Source organism: Mandrillus leucophaeus, unplaced genomic scaffold, assembly GCF_000951045.1.
Source record: "Mandrillus leucophaeus isolate KB7577 unplaced genomic scaffold, Mleu.le_1.0 Scaffold546, whole genome shotgun sequence".
Taxonomy (NCBI): Eukaryota; Metazoa; Chordata; class Mammalia; order Primates; family Cercopithecidae; genus Mandrillus; species Mandrillus leucophaeus.
The window spans coordinates 659,836-669,991 of record NW_012105875.1 but is presented as its reverse complement, the minus strand read 5'-3'; the positions used below and the strand labels follow the sequence as shown (position 1 = coordinate 669,991).

Sequence of the window (10,156 nt, the reverse complement as noted above, 5' to 3'; positions counted from 1 at the left end):
AAGAGAGCCAGAAGGATTGATGGGATACCATCAAGTACACCAACATACACATCTTAAGAGTCCCAGAAAAAGAAGAGAGATAAAAGTATAGAAAAAAAATGTGAAGAAAGAATGTCTGAAAACTTCCAAAATCTGAGAAAAGGCAGGAATACACATATGCAAGAGACTCAACAACTTCAGGCAGGATAAACCCAAAGAGACTCATATCTAGACACATTATAGTCAAATTATGGAAACCCAAAGAGAAAAAGACTTCAGAACACAGGAAGAAAGCAGAAGCCTAACACATACAAGAATCCTCAACAAGACTAACAGCTAATTTCTCATTAGAAACCATGGAGAACAGAAAGTAGTAGGATGGTATATTGAAAAGTCCCAAAAGAAAAAACACTGTCAACCAAGAATTCTACACCAGCAAAAACTGTCCTTTAAGAATAAAGGTAAAATTAAGACATTTCCAGAAAAAACAAAAGCCGAAAGAGGTGACTACCAGTAGACCTACTCTAGAAGAAATGTTACAGGGAGTGTTTCAGGCTAAAGTGAAAGGACACAAAACAGTAATTAGAAGCCATAAGAAGAAATAAAGAACATTGGTAATGGTAACTACATGAGTAAATATAAAAGTTAGTATTATTGTACTTTTGATTTGTTGATTTAAAAGACAAATGCATAAAATAATAACTATAAATCTGTCTTAAAGTAACCCAGCATTTCAAAGCAATAGCTGATTATAAAACTAGAGCAGGGAAATTTCATACAAGATGAACCTCTGACACCTTGTTTATCAGAAAATCAGGAGATACTTAAAGAGTATGCCAAAAAGCCATATCATGAAAGGATTCCCACTGACCAAATCTGGAACAAGCGCCAACACTTTGAGCTTCAAAATAAATAACAGAAAAAACAGAATATAGCCCATTGACTAGAAATCCAACATATGAATAAATGGAAAGTTTGAAGAGGAACACAATATTTATTTATTTATTTATTTATTGAGACAGGGTCTTGCTCTGTCACCCAGGCTGGAGTGTGGTGACACAATCTTAGCTCACTGCAGCCTCAACCTCTTAGGCTCAAGCAATCCAGTCACCTCAGCCTCCCCAGTTGCTGGGACTACAGGTGTGCACCACCAGAGCCCAGCTAATTATTTTGTATTTTTTGAAGAGATGGGGTTTTGCCATGTTGCCCCATGCTGGTCTCGAACTCCTGGCCTCAAGCAATCCACCCGTCTCAGCCTCCCAAAGCGCTGGGATTACAGGTTTGAGCCACCACTGTGCCCAGTTCTACAATATTTAATAGTTTCAAAGTTCCTCCCTATAAAATACTTATGGAAGGGAAAAAAAGCAACTGCACAAAGAGGAAGCCAGCAGACACCACCTTAATCAAGTACTCAGAGTGAATAACATGAGTAATGACAAATCATTCATACTACCCAACAAAATGCAGGGAGAAGAATGCAGCATCGATTCTGTGATAATCCTGCCAAAGATCCATACTCTAAATCTAATCATGAAGAAAGAGCAAACAAACCCAAACTGAGGAACACTGTACAAAATAACTGGCCTGTAATCTTCAAAAGCATCACAGACATATGTGCAAGTCAAGGAAAGACATGTGAACGGTTTCAAACTGAAAGAGACTAAACAATCCAAATTCCACAAACAAGAACAACAAAACAATATATTATCTGGCCCCTTCCTATCTCCCTGGCGTAATTTCTTAGTACATATTCCTTTAATAACTCTACCCTAGAGTTCTGGTAAAGTTCCTTTCCAACAACAGGGCCTTTGCATTTGCTGTTCACTGTGATTGATCTGTTCTTCTCCCACATATTCACATAGCTCGAATATCTCTATTCTTGAACATCTGTTCAAGAAAGCGTTCCTTGACCATCTTATCTAAATTAGCCCTGTCCGTCCCCATCATTTTCTATTCCCTTACACTGTTTACCTTTTCCAAAGAATTTGGTTCATTACACACTATTTATTTATTCACTTACTTATTTGATGTTTCTCCTTTACTACAAAGTAAACTGCATGAAAATAGGCAAGTTATCAAAACTTGTTCATGATTCAATGAATAGTGCTCAGCACAAGGCTGGCCAGAAGTAGACATTCGATATAGTATTTGCAGAATTTATGAAATCTGGTTTCTTTGACAATGGTTACGAAATAAATGTCCTATAATGCAAATCCAGCCCCTTGGCCATTAAAGGAGAGAGGTGATTGTAGCGAGGGCCCGAGAATGGTGTTAAGCTCACTGAGGGATGGGGAAGATCAATGTGTTTAACAAACCCATTTCTAACCCAGCAAGTATAAGAACATACCCTTGGGAAGAGGGAGAAGAAATTCACCTGGTTTCTTCAAAGATAGCCCTGGAATTTCCAGTGCAGAAAACTGATGATGCAAAGAGGAGACTAAATTATTTCAGGCAGATGACCTTACCCAGTGACACCAAGTTACTATAGTTCTCCAACATCACATCCACGTACAAGTCCCTCTGAGCAGGGTCCAGGCATTCCCACTCCTCCTGAGAGAAGTCGATGGCCACATCCCTGAATGTCACCAACCCCTAAAACCAAAAATCCATGTATTACTTGTGAAATTAAAGAAAACATTTCCAAGAGGGAAAAAGAGGGTATGAAGGATAAACTACAAAGAGGGGGAGAAATACAACAATCAAGGAGGCTGAAAGCCTCTGATATAGGTAGGAAAAAGCAAGAAAATCAGTGTGACTAAAGCAGAATGTCAACATGTTCTAGAAGAATCCTGTTACAGCAGAAAAAACTTCCCGGATACTATAAGATAACTCAGCTATCCAGACCTGTCTGGTAATATATTTTTTAAATCTCAGTTTCTTCTGTGTTAAATAAAAAGTGCATGTGTGTATACATCATGCATATTTACTATGTGCTATGTGCCTTTCTCATAAATTATTTGTAAAAGTGAATTGCTCACCATCTTTCCCCTTTAAGAAATAAAAACAAGGCCTGGTGCAATGGTTCATGCTTGTAATCCCAAGCATTTTGGGAGGCTGAGGCGGGCAAATCACTTGAGGTCAGGAGTTCGAGACCAGCCTGGCCAATATGTGAAACCCCATGTCTACTAACAATACAAAAATTAGCCAGGTGTGGTGGCAGATGCCTGTAATCCCAGCTACTTGGGAGGCTGAGGCAGAAGAATCGCTTGAACCTGGGAGGTGGAAGTTGCAGTGAGCCGAGATTGCACCACTGCACTCCAGCCTGGGTGACAGCAAGACTCTGTCTCAAAAACAAAGAAAGAAATAGGAAAACATGAAAACTTTTTCCCAAATGTACTACAAAATCTTTATTTTATAAAACCGATTCCCATTAAATTAGAGACTATCAACAAGACTCGAATACATCACTGTTAGATTACATCATAAGCATTTTTTCTAATGATGAATAAACAATTTTTTTATTTGTTGCAATTCATTTTATCCTCTCAATATATGAGCTTAATCACTCAATTATATCTGTACATATAGGCTGAACAAAACTTCTGTAGATTTTCTTGATTGTGGAAATATATTATCATCTAGACCTTAGGCATCATCTTATCTGTTACTATCAACTACCCCTCGCTTAGTACGTTACTTGTTCCTGAGTTAGAGGATGCTGATACAGGACACATGAGGACATTGATATAGGATGTTGCACATGACACAAATGTCACTCATGACCTACACATCCTGGTTGATGACAAAATGACTTCAAAGTCAACTGGTTCAAAATCCACTGGTGATGGAGTCCTTTGGTGACTCCAGAGACCACTGGTCTTCATCTCTTAGGAAACTCCTGGAAAGAACCACTAACTCCCCTCTTTCTAATCTGAAGCGCCTCCCAACACATGCAACTTCACATAAACCGAGGTTGAGACCAAGAAACCCCAAAGTCCATCTTATCTCTATGGAAAACTTGGGTCTATGGAGAAGTTCCAAGGTTTTGCATGTGGTCCGATGGGACCCTCATCACTAACTAATCACACGCAGACCTGACATGGGAATGAGAAACTCGGGTAAGGGAAATGGTGCCGATGTGGTCAATCAGAGGTGATACCAAAAGGCATCACCCAAGACAGTCAAGATGGTTAAACATGAAAGTGCTCCCAGAGAATGCATAAACAACTAACATCACTCTTCGGGTGACCATCCAGCTGTCTAACGACAGTGTCTTTGGTAGCCACCTTCTAAAATCAGCATCTTACCCTAAATTTAAAAATACTGCTGTTTTCAAAATCCCTGCAGTCTTTCATTCTCTTCCCTTTCCTCCTTTATATGACTCCCGTTGGTGCCTTTGATGGAGGAAATCAATGCACTATTGGTTTTCTTTGCATACAAGTAAAAGTGTATTGTTAACTGTATTTCTTTGAGTTATCCTTAATAGAAGCTTAAGTATTTCCCTCAGAAGACTCCATTGCTCTATCATTGCTCTAACTAGAAGACTGGGAACACAGGAGATGTTAAGTAACATCTTCAATGAATATGACATTGATTAAAAAGGGGAGGGGTACAAGGGGAGGACACTAAGCTATTTGGCACCATCCACCACTGGAATAGGAAGAACTGAGAAGCGGGTTCAGGGATGGAGTTCTGTCAGAGAGAAGGCTTTAGGAAAATTTAAAAAAAAAAGATTCACACGCCCTGAAAATCACAGTATTTCATGGAGAGAAAAAATACCAACTTACATCAGTCATAGTTCTGGAATTGCAAGAACTAATTAATGCTCCATGGAATTCCTCTATTGGTGAAGCACAGAATCCAGAAAAGCCAGAACTGGGGAGGGAAAACGAAGTGTTAAACCAGATGTGCCTCAGTGATCCCATCCTGACTTACGCTAATAGAAGATCTTATCTTCTCCATGCCTGCTTCTGCTACACACCCCACGTGCCATTTATGGAATCCAAACTTCCACCTAAACCCCAAAGTTCTTCAGCAGGGAGGTTTCTGGCAGTGTCTGGTTCTGAGGATGTGAATCTGGACCTGGGATCTGACGATTCAGTCCTGCCCAGGAGATCAGATCATCCTCTTTCCATTCCTACTTCTCAGGAATACCTGTCATGGTCCAAGCTAGAATGTCCTTCATGGGTTCAGGACTGAAGGAAGTTGATCAAGACAGGGGAGCTGGACAGGATGTATAAAGAATTCATCGGGAACCCAAAAAGCTGACTTTCCAATGCATATATCAGTAATATTCATGACACGGAACATCATGCAATGAGTACATGCTAACTTAGGGAAATAAGATATACTCAATAGAAAAAGGAGGTTATGAGATTTATGGTATGATTACATTTATAAAATACATACATATCAATACAGAAAGACTGACAATCACATCAACAGATAAAAAGTGTTTAGAAAGTTATACATCTCAAGAAAACAACAAAAAATAAAAAATAAAATTACATATCTGTATATATTAATAACATTTATCTTTTCATTATGATGTTTTTTGTTTAGGTAATCCACATAATCATTGTAACCATGGCCATGCATTACGCAAACTGTATAATTTCTACATATGCCTATGTCTTGCCTAGAAAAAAAAAATGGATGAAATTCCCCAAGTTATGCCATGGATATATTAATAGAACAATATTAGTGTAATAATACTAATATATCCATAGCATAAGTTGGGGAATTTCATCTTTTCATTTCTGTTTTTTGGGGGTTTTATTTTATTTTATTATTATTTTTTTTTGAGACGGAGTCTCGCTCTGTCGCCTGGGCTGGAGTGCAGTGGCACGATCTCGGCTCACTGCAAACTTCCCTCCTGGGTTCACGCCATTCTCCTGCCTCAGCCTCCCGAGTAGCTGGGACTACAGGTGCCCGCCACCATGCCCAGCTAATTTTTTGTATTTTTTAGTAGAGACGGGGTTTTGCCCTGTTAGCCAGGATGGTGTCGATCTCCTGACCTCGTGATCCACCCGCCTCGGCCTCCCAAAGTGCTGGGATTACAGACATGAGCCACCGTGGCCAGCCTATTTTTTTTTGTTGTTCCCTTTCCATTAATGAGGTTTTGATTCTGCTTTTCTTATCTTGACTGATAGATTTATTTTGTATCTGAACCTGTCTTAAACATGGTATCCTTCAGATAACTGCTGAATCACCTGATCGTATTAGGCTCACTTTGCAACTAACAGTAGTAGTATAAACTTTATAGAATAAATTCCATTTGCCTCCAAATGCTTGATCATGATTCAACAGTATTGCTTATAACTACCTTCCTATGAGTTCCTAAAGCAGGTCCCCTGGATTGCCTACTGGCCTTTGTTGCTGGCTGCTGACTGCCTTACACTTACCCCAAGGCATATTTGGTCTCCAAGGTAACACCTATGTCTTCCAAACACTGTATTACCCCCTAAGTACAAGTATTACAGGGTCAGGCATTTGGGGCAAATTCTTCACCCAAAACTTCACTTCTAGAAATGTATCCTTAAGAAATTGCTAAAGAACAAAGAAGCACACAAGAGGAATACACAAGGATATTCAACCAAAAATAACTTCTGATCACTAAAAATGAGAAACTAGGTAATAGTAAACAAAAGGTTTAATAAATTGCGACCCACCATACCCTCATTGGTTATGATGGTGTTGGTTCATATTCATTGATGAAGAAAGACACATATGATCAATTCCTTAGGCAGGCAGGTTTGTGACTAACATAATGTGGGAGGTATTTTCTGTTGAAATTGAGATAAAAGATCTGGTGTCAGACCTTTAGGATGTGAATTTGAGCTTGATAGTTACCAATTTCTCAACACTTCTTTTTCCCCATCAATAAGAGGGGTGAGAAAAGTGTTCACTATAGAAGAGTAAGAAATCCATACAAAATACTGAATGGTATATGATCATTGTTTATAAGTTGTCTTATTTTTTTTCTTCAGAGACAGGGTCTTGCTCTGTTGCCTAGGCTGGAATGATGTGGCAGAAACACGGCTCAATGCAGCCCCAACCTCCTGGACTCAGATGATCCTCCCACCTCAGCCTCCCTCCCCAGTAACTGGAACCACAGGTGCATGCCACCATGCCCTGCTAATTATTATTTTTTAAAATTGTTTGTAGAGACAGGGTCTCACTGTGTTGTCCAGGCTGGTCTTGAACACCTGAGCTTAAGGAATCCTCCTGTCTTGACCTCCCAAAGTGCTGGGATTACAGGTGTAAGCCAGCAGGCTTGCCCACATTGTCATCATTATTATTGAAAATGGCTAGGCACGGTGGCTCACGCCTGTAATCACAGCACTTTGGGAGGCCAAGGCGGGTGGATCACGAGGTCAGGAGATCGACACCATCCTGGCTAACACAGTGAAACCCCATCTCTACTAAAAATACAAAAATTTAGCTGGGCATGGTGGTGGACACCTGTAGTCCCAGCTACTCGGGAGGCTGAGGCAGGAGAATAGTGTGAACCTGGGAGACGGAGCTTGCCGTGAGCCGAGATCGCGCCACTGCACTCCAGCCTGGGCGACAAGTGAGACCCCATCACAAAAAAAAAAAAAAGAAAAGAAAATGAAGAATGTTACTGTCCCTTATCCTGTTATAACAAAGAAACTTAATGCTACTCTCTTTTGCTCACAGTAAAACGTGTCCTTCTCAGACCTGCTTTCTTATAACACGAACTCAAATTTCACAGGTCAGCCTTGAGCCTGTACTCTTCCTAAATAACAATGTGAGAAAAACAGGTTCTCAGAAACATGCAGAGGAATATACCACTTCCTCCCAGAAGATACATAGAGATTCAGCATCATTAAGCTGCATCAGAAAATACAACCCAATTAGGTATCAAGCTGAGAACTTAACCAGAGGCTCAGTCTTACTCTTCTGTACAAATTGGTGGTTTAAACATTTACAACCATAACCTTCTCATTCTACCTTCTGGTATTTACACCTGTCTTTGGAAATATTATCTGTAAAATGTATTCTTTGTAAGACGGCTCTATATTGGAGATTACTGCCATTGTCTGGCGAGGTAACCTTTAATATAATATAATTCTAAAACTCCTTTTTGCCTGGTAATTCATTTTTAAATGACATTTCTATAATCCCAGAAGTTGTGCATATTTGAAGGTTTTCAAATAAGGGAATCACTAGCACTTCCCTCTTATCCCTAAATATTCAAAATTAACGTACAACCTAGATCTGGGTTGTTTCTTTTTCAAACTAAGAACTAAAGAGTCTTCAATTCATTTACATCACCAATTACTATAATTTTATTCTGCAGGAAACAAACAAACAAACAAAAAACAAAACAGACCCATAGGCTAAAAGGAAAAAGGATTTAAACAAAAATATTCCAAAGTGCCGGGTGTGGTGGCTCACGCCTGTAATTCCAGCACTTTGGGAGGCCAAAGGAGGCAGACTGCTTGAGCTCAGGAGTTCAAGACCAGTCTGGGAAATATGGTGAAATCCCAGCTCTACCAAAAACAGGAAAAATTAGCCAGGCATGGTGGCACACACCTGTGATCCCAGCTACCTTCCCTCTGAGGTGGGAGGATCGCTTGAGCCTGGGAGGTGGAGGTTGCAGTGAGCTGACACTGCACCACTGCACTCCAACCTGGGTGACAGAGTGAGACACTATCCCAAAAAAGAAAACAAAAAACAAAACAAAAAAAACATTAAAAATGATTAACTCTAGAGGATGCGATTTTTAGCTTCCTTCTCGGTATGTCTCCTAGATTGCTGAGGTTTTTTTGGACCAAGCCTGCATTAATTCCATAATTGGAACTATAAAGACATTTCCAAATGTAAAAGACTGAGTGACAGGAGGGATATATTTCAGTCATGAAGGAAACTGAACAAATGGCGCCAACACTGAAAATCAGTGGGTCTGAAACAATTCACACCTACCAGCTCTTGAACATCCTGTAGCTGTTATTCAATGTAATGAGACACGTTCACTGTCAAGATTCTCCTGTAAATCAACACAAATTAGATAGACCACCTTCAAAGTCTGAGGAAGAAAATAAATGTGCATAAACAAAACAGTATTTGGTACATAGTAGATGCTCAATAAGTATGGCTGCACCTCTCCACTTCTTCACTGAATGACGAATTAAAGTAACATTTTAGATGTAATTCTTGAAATATGTCTTCCAAAACCCTGTCTTATTAGATGGGATTGACAGGTAACACAATATTCTTGAGCACTTTTGTTTATAACTATAATGATTGCTTAAAATTGCATCATTTATATTTTTCCTTCCTTTGATTCTTTATAAACTTAATTTTTATTAGGTGCATATCATTCCATCACTAGATATACTACAATTTACTTGACTATTTCCATTCTACTGGACACTAATTTTTTTTTCTTTTTTTTTTTTTTTGAGATGGAGTCTCACTCTGTCACTTAGGCTGGAGTGCAGTGGCGCAATCTTGGCTCACAGCAACCTCTGTCTCCTGGGTTCAACTGATTCTCCTGCCTCAGCCTCCTGAGTAGCTGGGACTACAGGCCCACACCACCACGCCCGGCTAATTTTTGTAATTTTAGTAGAGCTGGGGTTTCACCATATTGGTCAGGCTGGTCTAACTCCTGATGTCAAGTGATCCACCCGCCTCCACTTCCCAAAGTGTTGGGATTACAGGCGTGGGCCACTGCACCCAGCTGGACTCATTTTTTTCAAGCTCCTTCCCAGTAATTACAGTCTTTTTTCCAGAACAATGGAGCTAGATCTTTTTGGGTCATGGTCACTTTTGATAATCTCATGAAATTATAGACACTTTGCCCACTTAAAAAAACACATTTACATATATTTACAAAAATTTGGTCTCGATTTCAAGGGGTTTTGGTCACCTAGAAGCTTGTCAATGGAACAAGAAGACCTCAGGTTAAGACTTCCTGTCCTAAGGCTGGGCACAGTAGCTCACACCTGTAATCCTAGCACTTGAGGAGCCTGAGTCAGCTAGATTGCTTGAGTCCAGGAGTTCGAGACCAGTCTGGGCAACATAGTAAAATCCCCTCTCTATAAAAAATCCAAAAACTGGCCAGGCTTCATGGCACATACCTGTAGTCTCAGGTACTAGGGAGGCTGAGGTGGGAGGATCGCTTGAGCCTGGGAGGCCAAGGCTGCAGTGAGCCATGATCATGCCACTGTACTCCAGCTTCAGCAAAAGGCCGCTTTTTTTTTTTTTTTTT

At 40.0% G+C, this 10,156-nt stretch overlaps 1 protein-coding gene across 3 annotated transcripts in view; it reads right to left on the bottom strand.

Annotated features, from left to right (window-relative positions):
• The window catches only part of ZNF283 (zinc finger protein 283), a 38,722-nt gene that overhangs the window by 3,642 nt on the left and 24,924 nt on the right, over window positions 1-10,156 (bottom strand). The window contains exons 2-3 of one of the 3 annotated variants that reach the window (XM_011997719.1): window positions 4,707-4,794; window positions 2,445-2,571 (exon numbers count right to left, since the gene is read on the bottom strand). In XM_011997719.1, coding sequence (XP_011853109.1) covers window positions 2,445-2,571; window positions 4,707-4,715 — 136 coding nt within the window. In that variant the 5' untranslated portion in view covers window positions 4,716-4,794. Of the gene's footprint in view, window positions 1-2,444; window positions 2,572-4,706; window positions 4,795-8,868; window positions 8,933-10,025; window positions 10,139-10,156 lie in introns of all 3 variants that reach the window. The other 2 variants (XM_011997717.1, XM_011997718.1) reach the window with 2 other exon arrangements.